The 19,531-nt window shown below is 39.0% G+C and overlaps 1 protein-coding gene across 1 annotated transcript in view; it reads left to right on the top strand.

Annotated features, from left to right (window-relative positions):
- The window catches only part of VGLL4 (vestigial like family member 4), a 186,168-nt gene that overhangs the window by 10,239 nt on the left and 156,398 nt on the right, over positions 1–19,531 (top strand). The window contains exon 2 of the mRNA XM_020981062.2: positions 13,191–13,267. Coding sequence (XP_020836721.1) covers positions 13,204–13,267 — 64 coding nt within the window. The 5' untranslated portion in view covers positions 13,191–13,203. The remainder of the gene's footprint in view (positions 1–13,190; positions 13,268–19,531) is intronic.

Raw genomic sequence — 19,531 nt, 5'->3', positions numbered from 1 at the left:
TGAAATCTCATAATCTCTATACAAGTGTAAGGTGGTAGTTTTATTAGCAGAAAGAACAGAGAGAGAAAGGGAAAAAGTGTAGTGTTAACAGAGTTATAGGTTTCACAAGGAGGTATTAAGGGACAAGAAGACTACTTGGAAGCAAATGCAGGTAGGAGGAGATAAAAGTAGGGCTGGAAGTAGGAGACCAGGTTTTTCTATTTCCTTTATAATTTTATTTTTAAATTAATAAATAAATATTTGTTCTCATATCCCTCCTCCCAGTTTGAAAAGAAAAAAGGAAAACAAAATCTTTGTAACAAATAAACAGTCAAGCAAAACACTCCCATGTTGGCAGTATGCAAAAATATATGTCTCATCCTGTATCTTGAATCTTCACCTGTCTGTCAGAAGGTGGGTTGCATTGTTCATCATCTGGAATCAAGGTTAATCGTTGCATTGATCAGAGTGAAGTCTTTCAAAGTTGTTTTTTCTTTACACTGTGGCTGTGGTTCTGATTCTATTCACTTGTATTTGTACCAGTTCCTACAAGGTTCCCCAAGTTTCTCCCAGTACATCCCTTTCCATCATTGTGCAATAGTATTCTATTACCTCTGTGTACTAGAATTTGTTTGGTTATTCCCCACTTAATGGGCATCCCTTAGTTTCTTTGCTGCCACAAATATTTTTGTGTATATAGGTTCTTTTTCTCTTCCTATGATCTCTTTGGTATATAAACCTAGTAATGGTATGGATTTGGCTGGACAAGTGTGTAGTTCCACCAATAGTGCATTAATGTGCCTCTTTCCCTGCACTCCACCAACATTAGTCATTTTCCTTTTTTGTCATCTTTGCTAATCTGATGGGTGTGAGATGGAACCTCAGAGTTACTTTAAGTTGCATCCCTCTAATTATTAGTGATTTGGACCATTTTTGCATAAGTCTATTGACAGCTTGAATTTCTCTCTCTGAAAACTGCTCAATCATATCCTTTGATGATTTATCAATTAGGGAATGGATCTTATTCTTATAAATGAAATCAGTTCCTTATATATCTTAAAAATTAGATCTGTATCAGAGAAACTTGCTGCAAAGATGTTTTCCCAGTTACCTGTTTCCTTTCTAATTTTAGCTGCTTTTGTTTATATAAAAACTTTCATTTTTACCTAATCAAAATTGTCCATTTTATCTTCTTAGATTCTCTCCATCCTGTCTCCTGTTTGGTACTGAACTTTTCCCCAATCCATAGATCTAAAAGGAAATATCTTCCTTGTTCATATATGTAAGTGTGTATACATGAATATACACGTGTACATACATATAACATACATGCTCATATATAGAGACATATTTTGATTATCTAGTTCCTATATCTATTTGGAGGTTGCCTTATTATAGGGTATGCTTATCAAATTTGACCAGGGTGGAGAACACAGTTATTATTTTATTTGTGCTAAACACTAAATCTTTCTTAAAAGATCTTAAAATCCCATTACTTTTTTGGCTGCCATAAAACACTGTTGAATGATCTTTTTCAGGTAAACTGATGTCTAACTACATCTTCTCCATCTTGCACTGGAACCCCAGATTAACATTTTCCTTATTCATCTTATTAGATTCAGCCTCACATCTTAACTTGTTGAGACTAGACATCATCATCTGAGTGTTAGCTATTGCTCCTGGCTTTATGTTATCTGCAAATCTGATAAGCACCACCTAGCTGCCCCTCTGTGTGACCCTGGGCAAGTCACTTAATCCCAATTGCCTTCCAAAAAAAAATTATACTTGATTGTTTATACTTGATTGTTTTCCAGTTTTTCAAGGACTGTGTGTCAAAATGAAGACTTCCCCCAGTAACTGGACAGGATAGCTCTGTGGGTAAACTTAGGATTGACTGAATAGCGAGATCCAAAGAGTACAGTAGTCATTAAAGATGCAGCGTCCATTTGGAAAGAAGCCTCTAGTGGAGCATCTCCTGGGTCTGTCCCTGACTTCATCCTATCTAATAATTTTATAAATGATTTATTTGGCGTGCTTATCAGATTTGCAGATAACATAAAGCCAGGAGCAATAGCTAACACTCAGATGATGATGTCTAGTCTCAACAAGTTAAGATGTGAGGCTGAATCTAATAAGATGAATAATAATAAGGAAAATGTTAATCTGGGGTTCCAGTGCAAGATGGTGAAGATGTAGTTACACATCAGTTTGTCTGAAAAAGATCATTCAACAGCGTTTTATGGCAGCCAAAAAAAGTAATGGGACTTTAAGATCTTTTGAGAAAGATTTAGTGTTTAGCACAAATAAAATAATAACTGTGTTCTCCACCCTGGTCAAAACACATTTGGGATACTCTGTTAGGTTTTGGACTTCATTTCTGGGAAGCACATTGATAAGGAGAAGAGGGTCCAGAGGATGACCACGATGGAGAAGAGATTTGAGGTCAAACCAAAAGAGTATCAGTTGAAGTAACTGAGGGTGTTTTAGCCTGGAGAAAAGAAGACTAGGGTCATATGAAAGATATCTTCAAGTCTTTGAAGAACAGCTGTATGGTCCTGTTTAGTTCTAGAAGGCATAACTAGGAACAGAGAGATTTAGGCTTGATATGAGAGAAATCTTTTCAATTAAATTCAATTTCATGCATTTAGCAAGTGCATATTGTGTTAGGGGTTAGAAACTGTTCCTTCCAGCAATCAGATTATGTTATATTGGAGGAGAAGGCACAAACATGTAAATAGATTAAAAATATATAACAGAGCTAACAGAACATGGAATATTCTGATTCATAGGATCATAGATCCAAAGATGGAAGTGACCTCTGTGACCATCAAGTCAGAACTCCCACCCTCATTTTATACATGATGAAACCAAAGTCCAGGGAGGTTAAAGGACTTGCCCAAACTCACACATATAAACGTCAAAAGCAGAAGGTGGCCTCCCACTTACTAGAGCAATTTAGGCAAAAGACTGAATGGTCTCTTGTTGGTTATTTTGTAAAGGAGATTCTTGGATAGATATAAATTATGCTCGGAAGCCTCTGAAATGCTTTCTAATTCTAAGGTTTTATCATTCTGGATGTTTTAAGTACAGAAAAATCAAGTTCTTTCTCTGGTCACCTCAATCCCTATACTAGAAAGCATACAAGATGAATAAGGTATAGTCCCTGTCCTCAGGAACTTTATATTTGAATAGAGAGGATAAGACAAAATCAAAAATCACTACTGCACAAGGCAGGATCTGGTATTTCATAAGAAAGGTACAAACAGAATACCATGAGTATTTGGAGGGGAGAGAGATCATTTCCAGTTGGAGATAGGACAGCCATCAGAAAAGGGCTATGAGGGGGGTGGCATTAAAAATGAGCCGTTAGATTTTGCCAGTCAGAGATGTGGGACTGTATTCTAGATAAAGAGAATAATGAGAATGAAGACACAAAAGCAATACACATAGGGGCATATGGGGGATGGAGAGATGTAAGTCAGGTTGCCAGAATTTAGGTTATGTGCAAGGGAGCAGTGGCAGTTAAAGAAATTCGAGTCAAGTCAATAAATGTTGGAAACGCTGACTCTGTATGAGGCACTGCATTATGACTTCAATATGTAGTGAAAATGCAGCATCCTTCCTTGCTCTTAAGAAACTTTCATTGTCTTTGGAAGCAGGAAGGCAATGCTGAAGCTACATTGCCCTCTCCTCTCTTGAACATAATAACTTCAGTCAATAAATCAGTGAATAAACATTTATTAAGCATCTGCTCTATGCTAGGCATTGTGTTAAGTGCTGAGGGTACAAAGAAAGGTATTTTGGACTGCTTTGCACTGTAAAATTGTCATCTGTATTATAGTTGCTTGTATGCATGCCTTAATAGATCATTTTTATTTTTGTATTCTCCAGCACCCACCATGGTACTTTATGTATAGTTGTCATTGGATAGAGTTTGTTGTGACGCTTGTAATATACACTAGAAATCCTGTTGTCAGTCCATAGGATAGATCAAAAAAAGGACTAGTTTCTTTTTTGTACACAGTGCACAAGCATACTAACAATTTACATTTCTATCATGCTTTAAGATTTATGAAATACCACACAATATCCCTATGAGGAAAGTGGAACGTATAGAACAAGATAGCATTTATATAGTGCTTTAAACGTACAAAGCACTTTACAAATATTATCTCATTTGATCATCAAAACAACCCTGAAAGGTGGGTCCTATTATTATTCCCATTTTACAGATGAGAAAATGGAAATTAAGTGACTTGACGAGGGCCATATGGCTAGTAACTGTCTGAGGCAGAATTTTAACTTGGGGATTCTCAAGTCCAAGTCCCATGCTCCATTAATTCTTGGAAATGGACTCCGAGATGGTGAGTGATTTGTTCAAGGTCACATGACTAGTGTTAATGTTGAGATTCCAATCTAAGAGCCAGAGCTTTTTCTACTGTATCATATTGCCTCTTAAAACCTTTAAGTTTTTAACCTCGTGGGTGAATTTTCCATCCAAAATTGATGCCTCCTCCCCAAAAAAACATTTTTATTTGTCTTATATTGCTCACAAATTATTCAGCATTCCTAATCCTAGCTATCTAGTATGAGTGCATTATTGGTTTCAGAGAAGTGTGTGTGATAATCAAATCCATTGTCACTGATAGGATTGCAGATTTAAGAAGGAATCAGGCTATTAAAGCCAGCCTCCTCATTTTACAGGTGAGGAAATTGAGAAACAGCACAGTTAAGTGACTCGCCTAGGTCATACAGCTAGTAAGTGTGTGAGGTGGGATTTGAATCTAGGTCTTCCTGAATCCCAGTCTAGTGTTCTGTCCATATTATCGTAGAATTATGGTATAGAAATTACAGAAAAAAGTAATAACATCATGTTTAAGACTTACTGACATTCTCTTTACTCTATCATCTTTTTTGGTTTTTTTAAAATTAATTTATTTTGAATTATCAGCAATCACTTCCATAAGCTTTTGAATTTAAAATTTTTCTCCCCCCCTCTCCCCACCTCCCTCCCCAAGACGGCGCACAATCTGCTATAGGCTATACATATATATTCCTATTAAACATATTTTCACATTAGTGATGTTGTAGGTAAGAATTAGAGCCAATAGGAGGAACCGCCAGAAAGAGGAAACAAAACACAACAGAAGAAAAAAATAGCAAATGGTATGCTTTGATCTGCATTCAAACTCCATAGTTCTTTCTTTAGATGTGGATGGCATTTTCCATCATGAGACCTTTGGAGATGTCTTAGATCCTTGTATTGCTGGGAAGGGTTAAGTTTATCAGTATTAGTCATCTTACAACATGGCCGTTGTGTACAACGTTCTCTTGGTTTGGCTCATTTCACTCAGCATCAGACCATACCAGTCTTTCCAGGTTTTTCTGAAGTCAGCCTGTTCATCATTTCTTATAGCACAATGGCATTCCATTACATTCATATACCACAACTTGTTCAGCCATTCCCCAATTGATGACCATCCTCTCAATTTCTAATTCTTTGCCACTACAAAAAGAGCTACTATAAATATTTTTGTGGGTCCTTTTCCCATTTGTATGATCTCTTTGGGATATAGCCCTATAAGTTCTATTTCTGGGTCAAAGGGTATGCACATTTTTATAGCCCTTTGGGCATAGTTCCAAATTGCTGTCCGAAATGGTTGGATCATTTTGCAACTCCACCAACAATGCATTAGTGTTCCAATTTTCCTACATCTTCTCCAACATTTATCATTTTCCTGTTTTGTCATGTTGACCAAACTGATAGGTGTAATGTGGTACATTAGAGTTGTTTTGATTTACATTTCTCCAATCAATAGTGATTTAGAGCATTTTTTCATATGACTATAGATTATCATCTTTTTTCTGCTGTATAAAATTGGTTCTTTGTGGTTCTGATGTTAGTGTATACATGCAGAATGACAAATTTAGAGGTGGTGATCTATAAGGTCCCTTCTAGCCTTTAAAGACAATTCTATGATTCTGTGAGGCCAGGTGTTCACTTTTAATGTAATACAGTTCTATATTTGGTGTTCCATTTTATTTGACTTATTGTATTAAAGAATTATGTAAAATATAATTTTCGGTAGGCTTCATTTTATTACTCTCACTGCCCTCTTTATCTGCTCACTGACCATAGCTGATGCTTAGCTCCAGATCTAGCCCTTCACCCTTAGATTACTACAACCATTTCCCAGCTGGTCTTACCTCACACCTGAATTATGGCAAAATCCTCCCAGCTGATCCCCTTCCAGTCTTCCCCTTCTCCAACCCACTTTATGTACTGCCAGAATATTGATATATATCTAATATAACACTTCAAGCATGTCATTCCCTGCTCAAGAAATATTGTAATAGCACCTGTTGGATAGCCTGCCTGTTTCAAGTCCCTCCAACTCCAAGCCATCTTTCATTCAGCCACGGAAATGATTTTCTTAAAATGCAGGTCTGGTATGTCACCCCCTAACTAAAAAATCCCGGGGGCTCCTGGTTGCCTCCTGGAGCAAATACACAGTGCTCTGTTTGGCATTCAAAGTCCTTCATAACCTTTCACCTTCCTACCTTTCCAGTCTTCTTACTCCCCTCCACATACTCTTCAATCTGGTGACACTGGCATCCTGGCTGTTCCATAAACGAGAAACTCCATATCTCAGCCTCAGACGTCCCCCGTGCCTGGAATGCTCTCCCTCTTCTGCTCTTCCTGCTGACTTCCCTAACTTCTCTCAAGTCCCTACTAAAATCCCTACTTTTACTGGAAGCCATCCCTAATCCCTCTTAATTCCACTGCCTTCCCTCTGTGAACCACTTCCTATTTGTCCTGTATATAGCTTGCTTTCTGTATGTTTATGTATGTGTTCTCCCTCCCTTTAGACTGTGTGTGAGGGTGGGGAATATCTTTTGTCTCTTTTTGTATCCCCAGTGCTTAACACAGTGCCTGATACTTAGTAGGTGCTTAATAAATGTTTATGATTGATTGATACAATAGCTCTTCATTTCATAGAATCAGAATGAGAAGGGATCTTGGAGTCCATTTCTCTCATCGTCGTCTTCTTGGTTTACAAGGACAGTATGTATATAATCTGGCCTTACCCAACCTAGCCCAACTTCAGCTTGTGCAGTTTCCCAGTGATGATACACTGCCCCAGCCAGGTTAATCTTCTCATTAGTTATTTCACAAGATTGTTGTAGGGAAAATGCTTTTGTAAACTTAAAAAAATTTTTTTTAACATGTTATTTATTTTCAGTTACAAATTCTTTCCTTCCCTTTGTCCTTTCTCACCCATTGAGATGATAAGAAATATTGACACCTGTTATACATATGAAGTCATGTAAAACATATTTCCACATTAGCCATGTTCCAGGGAAAAAAAGGCAAGGAAAACAAAAAGTGGAAAGAAATATATATACTTCATTCTGAATTCTATCAGTTCTTTCTCTGGAGGTAGAAAGCATTTTTCATAAATAGTCCTTTGGAGTTCTGGTGGATCATTGTATTGATAAGAGTTACTAAGTCTTTCACAGTTGATCTTGATAAGAGTTACTAAGTCTTTCACAGTTGATCATTGTTACAATATTGCTGTTAGTATGTACAATGATTGTCTTCTGGCTCTGTTCACTTCATTTTGCATCCATTCATATAAGTCTTCTCAGGTTTTTACGAAACAATCTCCTTCGTCATTTCCTTTTTCAAGAATTATTTCTGCACTTCTCCATGAAAATCATTCCTTGCTATTCTAGCCTTTTTTTTTTTTTGCATAGTATACTTCAACATTGCATTTGGTTCTGTCTTGTTCTGTCCTCTTTTTTCCATTGGCACATTATGTAAGACATATTACCCTTTGGTTTTCTGTTTTGTTTTGTTTTGTTTTTTCTCAATCTCTAAGATAAAGTGTTGAATTAGATTGTCCCTTAAAGCCTCTTTCCAGTCTTAATCTTGAGACTGAGAACTCCAGTTCAGAATTCTGAGTGAATACCTTCTTAATTTGTTGTTATTGTTCAGTCGTTTTCAGTCATGTCCAACTCTTTGTGACTCCTTTTGGAGTTTTCTTGGCAAAGATATTGGAGTGGTTTGCCATTTTTGTCTACCACTCATTTTACAGATAAGGAAACTGAGACAAGTAGGGTTAAGTGACTAGCCCAGGATCACACAGCTAGTAACTGTCTGAAGCCAGATTTGAACTCAAGATGATGTCTTCCTGATTCCAGGCCTGGTACTCTATCTTCTGTGCCACCTAGCTGCCTTCCTCTTAATTTACTAGGCAAATAAAATATAAGGAACTTTTAATGGCAATATTATAGAGTCTTTATGTATTCATAAGAGTTCCTTTTCCTGATATTCTCTATTTAAAAAATTCAAATAGTTTGCACTGAGGAATGTTGTTTTAGTTAGGATTTGGTATGGTGAAAGAATTTAGCAAAGAAAGTACTATATCACAAAGTTAAATCTAGACCTGTGGCAGATTCCTGAGAAGTGTTGGACTATGAGCCCTACAATGGATCCAGCCCTTAGCACAGTACCTGGCACAGAGTAGGGACTTAGTAAATGGTAGTTAACTGATTAATGTGTCTTTTGCAAAGACTAACTGCTTTGTCAATATCCTTGAACAGATACAGTTAGAGAGTTGTTTTTCTTTCTTGCTAGACTAATACATGTGACTTTTTATTTGGATTAAAGGATTTTAGTGGGATATTTGGTTCATAAAATTGAAATGGGACAGTTAAGATAGGGTTCTTTATATTTTTTTCTCCTTAGGTGATAGTGTTGGGGGGGATGTGATTATATAAGTATGGTCTATTTTGAGAAAACATAATTTTACAAATATAAACAAAAATATCTATCCATCTATCCATCCATCTCTTTCTGCCAGAGGCCTTTCCTGTTCCTTTATCTCTCTACCCCTTCTGCCAACTACTTTCTTGAGTTTTCCCTTCTATGGTTACTTTTCATCTAAGTTGGATGCATACTTACTTATTAAAATGTTCTTTCCCCCATTAGATTGTGACCTCCTAGACAGCCAGGGCTGTTTTTGCTTTCTTTGAATCTTTAGTGCTTAGCATAGGACTTGGCATATAGTAGGCACTTAATAAATGCTATTTGACTTTACGTATGTGTGTGTATACACACATACATATATATATATATACATATCATGTTATTAATTATGTCACAAAAGCATATGTCACTTTATGAAGAGATTTGCTATATGCTACTTTAAAATTATGAGTTCTCCTATTAAAGGTAAATTGTGATGTACTTAATACGTGAGTTTTCATGAAAACATCTACCTTGTAAATTAACATATACCTGCCCCACAGTCACAAAGAGTACTTTTCCACCATGCATGTTATCATCCTCATCTCTCAACTGAGGCTGGGGAACCAAATACTTGTTGGGAGGGTGATATGGTCAAGTCACTTAACCTCTAAGCCTCAGTTTCCCTCATCTGTAACATAATAGGGTTGTACTAGATCACCTCTGATGTCCCTTTCAATTTTACTTATTTGAAGTAGTGAAACCCACCCTATTTCTGGCCATTATGAGAGGTTCTTTCTTGACCTCTTTGCAACTTCTGAAACTATTCACCGTGCCTTCTACTTAGGTAGATCTTCTCTCTAGGCTTCCATGATAATACAGTTTTCTTGGGCTCGAGATAAGGAAAAGGTTTCTGACAATTCAAGTTTTCCGTAAGTGGAGTTAGCTGCCTTGGGAGTAGGCTTTATCTCACCAGAGGTCTTAAGTAAAAACTGGGTGCCATTTGGTGGGTATTGGACTAAATGCCCTTTGAGATTGTTTCCAATTCATGCAACAAATATTACAGACTTAATGTGTACAAATAGCTGGGGATACAAAGAAAAAGAAGAAACAGTCCATTTTCTCAAGGAATTTATATTCCATTGAGTGGAATGACTGTAAAAAAATTTATTTCTTATTACGAATTTAACCATCAATAAACACAAACATGTCAGCATAAAAAAGAACCCCAAAACAAGTTTGTATACACACACATTTTACATAGACCTATAAGCTTCTTTTATGTACATTTTGTTTTTTAAGTAGATATTAATTTTAGTAAGATAGTAAGAAAATTGCCCTATGTATATTCCATTCTGAACTTTTTTATTCTGTGTATTTTTAAGGGTCTTGTTGATGATGCTTGTTTCTTTTTTTTTCCTACTTCATCTTTATGACCTATTCATAGCCTCCAATAGAAGCCCCCTTCCCCCTTGTAACAAATTGTTATTGTTCAGTCATGTCAAACATTTTGTGACCCCATGCACCGTAGCATGCTAAGCTCTTCTGTTCTCCCCTATCTCTTGAAATGTGTCCATGTTCACGTTCATTGTTTCCATGACACTATCCATCCATCTCATCCTCTGCTGTCCCCTTTTCCTTTTGCCTTCACTCTTTCCCAACATCAGGGTCTTTTCCAATGAGTCTCATCTTCTCATTATGTGACCAAAGTATTTACGCTTCAGTTTTAGTATTTGACCTTCCAACAAATAGCCTGAATTAATTTTTTTAAGTATTGACTTATTTGCTCTCCTTGCTGTCTAAGAGACTCTCAAAAGTCTTATCCAGCACCATGATTTGAACGCATTGATTCTGCAGTGCACTCAGCATTCCGTGTAAGTCTAGTTTGCAGAATCTTCAGCATTAATGTGAACATTCCTTGGCATTGCCCTTCTTTAGGACTGGGATGTAACCTGATCTTTTCCAATTCAGTGGCCACTGTTGTGTTTTCCAAATTTGCTGACATATTGAGTGCAGCACTTTAACAGCTTTATAACAAAGAAACAGTCAAACAAAATCGATTATCCCATTGGCCATGTATGAAAGCGGATGTCTCATTCTGTACCCAAGAGGTGGGAGGCCAGCTTCATCATTAGTTTTCTCAAGTCGTGATTAGTCACTGAATTGATCAGTCCTGAGCTCTTTCACAATTGTTTTCCTTTATGTTATCAGGGTCATCATGTAAATTTTCCTCCCAGGTCTGCTTATTTTATTCAGTATCAGTTCATACTGATCTTTCCAAGTTTCACTACATCTATTTTATGGGGGTTTTTTTGTATGGTACAAAAAATATTCCATTACATTTGTTTGCCAAAACTTGTTTAACTATTTTCCAATTAATGTGTCAACCACTTTGTTTCCAGTTCTTGCTATCACTATAACTTTTTTTATAGTAACAAAGAAGTAGAAAAAGAGTAGATGCCCATTGATTGGGGAACAGCCAAATAAGTTATATGCATGTAATGGAATATTACTGTGATGTGAGAAATAATGATTGTGATGAATACTGAGAAGCCTTCAAAGGCACGAGCTGATACAGCGATCTAAACAGAATCAAGAAAACAATACAAAAAATCCAATAATATAAATTAGAAAGACCTTGCAAACCTAACAAAAATGGACCTGACTCTGAAGAAGAGATAAGAGCTTGGGCCTCCCTTCTTTGCAGAGCAGCAGGGGCTGTGGGTATGGAATGAATGCTACATACAGTGATGGTCTTAGTGGATATACTGGTCAAAGAAATGTCAGAACAGTCCATATCCTTCAGGAGCTCACATTCTTTTTAAATTTAAAAATTTTTTTTTTTATTTTTAGGCGGTTGGGGTTAAGTGACTTGCCCATGGTCACGTAGCTAGTAAATGTCAAGTGTTTGGGTTTGAGGCCGGATTTGAACTCAGGCCCTCCTGACTTCAGGGCCAGTGCTCTATCCACTGCACCACCTAGCTGCCCCAAGAAACTCACATTCTAATGAGGGAGACAATGTGTTAACAACTATGTGTAAACCAGACATGTAACAGGATCGATTAGAAATAATCAGAAGAGGGAAGGCTCTAGACCTAAGGGCAATTGGAAGAGACTTCCTGCAGAAAGGAGCATTTCAGCTGAGACTGGAAGGAAACCATGAAGCTAAAACAAGGTAGGAAAACACTCCAGGTGTAGGAATGGTCAGGCCAACCTTGTAGTCAGGAGATGAGGTGTCTTGTTTGAGGAACAGTAAGCAAGCCAGCGTCACTGGATCATAAAGCTGAGTGGGGGGGATCAAGTGTGAGAAGAATGACCAGCTTTCCAAGCCAAAACAGAAGATCTTCCATTTGATCCTGGAGATCATGGTGATTCACTGGCATTTATTAAGTGGGAGGAGATCACTTTGACAGCTAAGTGGAGGACGGACCGGAGCGGGGAAAGATGAGGCGGGAGGGCCAACCAGCAGGCTATTGCAGTAGTCCAGGTGAGAGGTGATAAGGGCCTGGACCAGGGTGGTGGCGGTGTCAGAGGAGAGAAGAAGGTGTATCGGGAAGATGCTGCAGAGGTAGAATTGAGAGGACCTGGCAACAGACTGGATATGGCAGGAGAGTAGAGTTGTGAGCCTGGGTGGCCCGGATGATGTTGATACTCTCAACAGTGATTGGGAAATTCAGAAGAGGGCAGGGGTTGGGGGGGGAGATCTTGAGTTTAGTTTTGGACGTGTTGAATTGAAAACGTCTCTAGGACATCCAGTTGGAGCTGCCCAGTAGGGCAGTCAGAGAGGCAAGAATGGAAGTGAGGAGAGAGGTTAGTGCTGGATAAATAGAGAAGAGAATAATCAGCATAGAGGCATGGGAGTTGATGAAATAGCACAGGAGAAGAGAGAGGGTCCAGGACAGAGCTTTGGGGGACACTCATGCTCAGAAGGTGTCACCTGGATGAAGATCCAGCAAAGGAGACTAAGAAATGGTGGTCAGACAGGGAGGAGCAGAACCAAGGGAGATCAGGGTCACAAAAACTAGAGAGAAGAGAGTGGCAAGAAGAGGGTGATTGTCAAAAGTTGCAGGGAGGTTGAAGAGGAGGAGGATTGGGAAAAGGACTCTTTCAATTCAATGAACATTTATTGCTTGCATTAAAATCTTTCTCTAAAGCCTTGCCACGATGAGAAGATGATCCTGGCTTCTCAAAAGTCATACCCGCAGAGGGTGAGCTGCAGCAGACTGTGCCAGTCCAGGAAGGCTTTCCATATAGTCTTCATTAATGAATATGGTGGATAGAGGTCTGGACTTGGGAGTCAGGAAGCTCTGGGTTCAAAATCTACCTCTGACACTCACTAGCTGTAATTCCCCTAGGCAAGTCTCTTAACCTCTGTCTCAGTTTCCTCATCTGATGAAACAAAGCATAGTTCCTGTTTCCATGGAGCTTACACTCTAAATCTTGACCATGTTTCTTTCAGGCTCCAACCAGGAATGGAGACCCCGTTGGATGTTTTGTCAAGAGCAGCTTCCCTAGTGCATGCTGATGATGAAAAACGTAAGTCAACAATTTGTTTTGAGTACTTTTACAATGCACTTTCTTGCAATCCCCAGCACATGGCAGTCACTGATGTGATTTCTTTTTTTTTTTTCTTGATTCTCAGGGTATTTGTACACTCTTAATTTTGGTGTTTATTTCTTAGGGCTCAGCATCTTATTTTCTCTGATAATCTGGTGATCTAAGACCTAATCAATTAGGATTCCGTCCAACAATGCAGATCAACATCTATCCATACCTTCCCCATCTTGGACAACTCTTATTCATGCCCTTCAAAAATTTGCCACCAGTAAGACTTCTTATATGCAAAGAGTCTTCTTCATGATCTTTCCATGTTGTCTTACCCCAGTGGAGTACATGGGCTGCTGACCTTTGATTTTGTGGCATGACTGGCTTATCTTTCTTTCCCCTTAGTCCTACATTTTTCTGATAATAACCTCAAGACTACTTCTCCAATATTTCTAACACATGGCAGCCAGCTCACCTCCACAAAGCACTTCATTTCCCTTCATTTCTTTGGTGGTTATGGTATTCCATGTAACATGACTAGGAGAACACTGGTGTTAAAAAGATAGGTCTTTGTGGCACAAAGAAACGTGGCATCTTTTCAAGCACTGTCTGATATTCCAAGGCAGTCCACTCCCCTGTCCACCAGCTGTCTAATCCTGAGTCAAACTCATTATCCCTTTGCATTGTCTGTCCTAGATACAGGTAGGAATGGACGAGGTCTCAGAGGCCATCAATCCATCTGCGTGTCAGATACTGGACAATAGACATTCTGCATCCCCTTGATCCTTCCTGTATGTATAGTCAGTCAGTCAAATCGACAAGCATTTATTAAGTGCCTTTATGTGCCAAAAGCTGGGGATACAAAGAAAGGTAAAAATAGTCTTGGCTCAAGCAACTCACAATCTAACAGGGGAGAGAACATGCAAATAACTTTGTATGAACAAGACATATAATAGAATAAATTGGAGGTAATTAACAGAGAGAAGGCAGTAGAATTAAGGGGAATTGGAAAGGACCTTCTGCAGAAAGTGGAATTTTAGCTGAGACTTAAAAGAAGCCATGATGCAGAGATGAGGAGAGAAAGCATTCCAAGCTTGAGGGCGGCCAACGAAAATGTCCTAGGTCGTTCCTTCCCTGCCTCGATTAATACTAATACTCAACAGGGAGTTGAGCTAAGTTATCTTTGTAGTTCCATATTTCAGGGTATTTTGTATGATTTTGAGTCTATCCTTCAGTGCTGTCAAAAGTTTATCACCTTCAGCACGAATCTCTCCTAATTGTATTATTTGTATTATTATATTATTATTGGTATCATATGTATTATAATGCAACTGCTTTCCCATCTTTGTTTTCTTCAGTGCAGTTTCTATTTCATCTATTGATGAGTCTGGAGCTGTGATGTTAGAGTTCAGATATAGTGATTCCACTGTTTTCGGCAATGAAAAGAATTTGTAATAAAAATTTTCACATATCTTTCTCATTTTTCATTTATTTGTTGTTCTCCTTGGAATTTTATTCTTATATGTTCTTAGGATGCCTTTCCTCAGTTGGAGCTCTTGCAAAAATTTTCCCCTCCACTCCTCTGTTTTATGAGGCAATACTGTTCACAATCTACCATTCTCTTCTTTAAGATTTCATAAATAAATTTATATTCTAAACCAGTATTTCCCTTGACTACCATATCTGTCCACTTGGTAAGGAGTTCTAGTACTTTCTAGAAGAGGTGATTTTCTAGGTATCGTTGTTATGGCAATTGCTTTACAGTGATTAAATTTTTGTAGGAAATTATTGTCTTTCCTCCATCCACTTCCTATTTTTCAGGATCGGTAATTAATTTTGAAGAAGTCAGGTTGCAGTTTTAATTGCAGGCCACACCTTTATTCATTTTTATTCTTCTAGGTTTATGTTGTTTTTTATGTTCTTTTTTAGAACATTGTCTGACTGTAGAGAGCTGATTCATGAATGATTCTCCCAAGAGTAATGATTTCTTTCCTATGTGTTAATACATGATTAATTTCTTTTTTGTGAGTTCTGTCCTTTGGTGTGTGCTAAGTTAATTGACTCATGATTCTTTTCTGAAGAACCCATTCTTGATTGATTGACATAAGACTTGTGTGAAGTTTATAAACCTCTGACCTCTCTCATTCCTTACTCCTGAACCATATTATTTCACCATTCTCCCTATATCCATCTTTGCAATGAAGTTACTGAGTACCAACGTAGATATTGACTTAATTTGGAGGGTGTTATCAAGTTCTTGGTTAAATTTCTCTGCCTGTTTATCTTCTGCAACAAACATTAGTAAATAGGCTTTTGTGATTTTTTTTGTTTTGGCAAACATGTATCATGGGTACTGCAATTTAAAATGACCAGCTGTCCAGTGGAGTAATGTTTTTTATGCCCTTGGATACATGATAAAATCCATCTCCACAGACTCACTTCCAAGGAATTCTAGGTGGGAAGCAAGGTGTTATCTGCTACCTCCACTCACATACCTATGCTTTGCAATCTTCAAGCATTATATAATTGGTTGAGAGCATGGAGAAGGCAAACGGGAGGGTAGTGAGAAAATCTGACTCATTCTAAGGCTGACTTGGGGCTTGTTCTCATAGAGATAGCAGCCTGCTCTTCCAGGTCTTGGCTGGACTCAGAAACTCTCCCCTGCACAGGTGGTCATGAGTTCATTGCTAAGAACAAAGGTGCCAAAGTTTATTTGTAACCCGAGTTTCTGATTTAACTCTTGCTGTTCCTGAGCCTCCAGGCCCTAAAATGTATAGTGAACAGATTAACATTGATCAATACTTATTGATCAGTACATCATATTAGGTATACCACATCTATGAAATAGGCCAGGAAGCAACTGCACGGGGCTGGAATAAGCCCTAACTGCAACAAGAAAGAAGAAATATAAGATGAAAAATCAAGGGAATGGCAGGGTCAAGGGAAGTGTGTGTTTTGTTTGTTTGAAGAATGGAGGAGACCTGAAAGTACTTGTAGGCCACAGGGAGGGATCCGATACACAGAAAAATAAAAGATGAGAAAGAGAGAGAGAGACAGAGAGAGAAGGAGAAAGAGTGAGAAGGAGAAGGAGGAGGAGGAGAGGAGTGGAGGAGGAGAGAGGAGGAAGAGAAAGAGGGAAAGGGGGGGGAGGGGAAAGAGGGAGATAGAACAGAGAGAGGGGAGAGAAAAGGGGGGAGGGAAGAAAGAGAGGCTTCACCGGGCAGTTTCTCAAAGGAGTTGGTTGAGGAGGAAATGTAATCAAAGGCACAAGTAAGAGGGTTGATCTTGGCAAGGAAGTTTACCTTTTTCTCAGAGACTAGACAAAGAAATAAAAGACAGGTGAGAATATAAAGAGGTTTGAGGAGTGAAATAGGGGAGATGAGGATACTCCTGCTGCTTGACTTCAGTGTTCTCATTTAAACAGAAGAAGGGGGTAGAGTGGGGGAGCAGCACATAGGAGTATGAGTAGAGGAGAGATGGGTTAGAGCAGTCATTGTGGAAAGTGTGGCAGTCAATCAAGAAAGAATGAAAGTGTTATTGTGCTGCAGGTGAGATTAAATAACATGACTTTGAAGTGGACTCAAAAGACATAGTTGTATGACATCCTCCCGGAGCCTTCACCAGCCTGGGAATAGTCATGTGGGATGTGGATGGCAGAGGCAAGCCAGCTTTAAGGAGTGGCCGACTGTGCATGGTAGTCAGACAATAAGGGTGAGGATGTATTGAATTAGTCAACTATTAGGTCATGATTGTGAATAAAGGAAAGTGAGTCCAGAGGAGGGTTGAAGGAACTGGGAAAAGAATGAGGAATGAAAGAACAGGATGGGAGGGAGGAGTGAAGGAGGGGAGGGAGAGAGAGAGAGGGAAGAAAGGAGGGAGAAGAAAGAGAAAGGGCAGAAAAAACAGGGAGAGAGAAATCGGGAAGATTGTGAGGGAGATTTTAGAGTTCAATCAATATAATGCATGTGACCCATTTTGGTGATAATTATGAGACTGAAGGTATGGTCACCCTTATGGGTGGATTAGGTAGGCTAATGAACATGTAGGTCATGGAATATTGATGAACTATGAGGCTAGGATGTTCAAGGCTAGGATGTATGTGGAAGACCCCAAGTATGAGTGTTGGAGTTGGATAGAGAGTATACCTATAAGCTACTTTGTTGTTTAGTCATTTCAATTGTGTCCAACTTTTTGTGACCCCATTTGAGTTTTTCTTGGCAAAGATACTAGAATGGTTTGCCATTTCCTTCTCCAGCTCATTTTACAGATGAGGAAACTGAGGCAAATAGGAGAAAGTGTCACACAGATATGAACTCAGATTGTCCGGAATACAGGCTTGGTATTCTATCCACTGCACCACCTAGCTGCCCATAAACTACTTACTGGACTATTTTTAAAAGGGGGGGGGGAGAACGAGCGAACACAAGATAGAACAGAGAACAAGAACACTTGATGTCAGTAGATTGTGGCCCAAAAGAAATACAGACTGGGTAATTGGTGTAAACTGATGGAGGAGAAATTGCAGAAGGATGATGGCAGAGGCAGGATGTAGAATTAGCACTGGGGAAAGAGGTTTTTGCCTATTCTCCAACATGGATCAGTATTACGGGATGGAGCAACCTTCATTGAAGAAGTTGGCCAGGGATAAGATGTCTTCTAGAGACAGCTGGGTTTCCATGAGTGCAAATGAGAAGGTTGTAAGAGAGCTAGGATGAAGGTGCATTTATCTGTGGAGTTCTAGTTCAGAGGGTGCTATGAACGTGGTAGGTAGAGGGGAGTGAGGAAGAGGGTGAGTAGTGATAACAGAAAAGCACTTTTCATCTTCATAGGTGGCAAAACCAAAGAGGTCTTTGCCTTAGGGCGCACGTACTGTGTTTTTCCCGTGAGTCCTTTTTTTTTTGTCCTCTATTAGCCCACACTGCCACGTGGGACTTCTCTTTTAGCATCTCATCACGATGGCATTCCTGTCTTTCAGCTTGCCTTTCCCCTTTATCCTACCCCATACACCAAAGCCCTGAAAGTTTAAAGTCCATATTGTTTAAGAGAAAAAATGCTTCTCCCAGCATGACTGCAGCCAAGGTCAAATTGTTCTTGATACTGATCCCTCCCCCAAACCGCCCCCCACACGCACTGAATTTACCCCCAGGCACAGTAATTCCTAGCTATAGTTCCTGTACATATTGACTCTGAAGCACAGAGATCAAGTAGTCTGCAGCCATACGACAGGAGAAGTATGAGTTGACTGGATCCCTACATGCTCTCCTAGGCCTTGATAGTGGAGCGCGGAGTTGGTGTGGGATAGGGCATCAGCTTTAGAGGTGTGTTCTCTCCAAACACTCAGAGAGCTGGAGTGGGAGCAGTAGGGTGTTTGGATTGGACTGCTCCCCGTCTACCAACTCCTTCCTTCTTCCTCTGGGCTAGTAAGTAAATAAAAAAGTAAAAGACAAGCTCAATTTCCTCCTTTGTGTCCTGGGTGCAGGTAACAGGTGATGATCTGTCTTTCTCCAGGAGTTTCTTTTGTTTTCCAATTGGAGAATTCCTATTCTATATGCTACAAAGACAGGACAGTAATCTTTCCTTTTCCCCCAGGCTTCTAAAAGCCCACATTTTGATAAACAGCTGGGAACACTGAGATTAGTATGTAAGCTCAGAGCAATCATAATACAGTCTTCACTAGAATAATCTTTATTTAGCTCCATTGTTGCTTCTCTTGATTTAGTAGTAAGTCTGGCATCACCCTGCCATGACTCTGCCATTATTTTAGCTTATTGGATTCATTTCCCTAAGTTAGTCCCACATCAAGAGAAGGAGGAAAAGCATGTAGAATTCTACAGTGATGGATTCATTTTCATTGACGTAATGATTGTTAATGTTAAGATACCTTGGGAAATCTTTGGAGCCCTGTACACCACCCTACACTGCCCGGAGCCCAAGGATCACATGGTGTTAGCTACTACCTAAAATCATGAGTATGTTAAAAATCACACTCTTCATAGACCTTGACTTTATTGTTTAATTTTGTCTTTAGGTAGATTCCTGAGAGCCATACAACTTAAATCAGCATCTCCTTCCCTTGATTCACTCTAGCTTATATTAAAAAAAAGTTGTCCTAACTTTAGTTGACTAAGGTTATCACTCTCCTTGATCCTTTTTTTCTCTCTTAAAGCCCTATATGTTTATCCAACAATGTGATTGAGTGGGTAGAGGTATAGTCCTGGAGTCTGAATGACATGAGTCCAGGTCCTACCTTTGATC

The sequence above is a fragment of the Phascolarctos cinereus genome, unplaced genomic scaffold (assembly GCF_003287225.1).
Source record: "Phascolarctos cinereus isolate Bilbo 61053 unplaced genomic scaffold, phaCin_HiC Scaffold_4;HRSCAF=312, whole genome shotgun sequence".
Lineage (NCBI taxonomy): Eukaryota > Metazoa > Chordata > Mammalia > Diprotodontia > Phascolarctidae > Phascolarctos > Phascolarctos cinereus.
The sequence above is the reverse complement of the archived record's forward strand: the minus strand, read 5'-3'. Positions and strand labels throughout refer to the sequence as shown.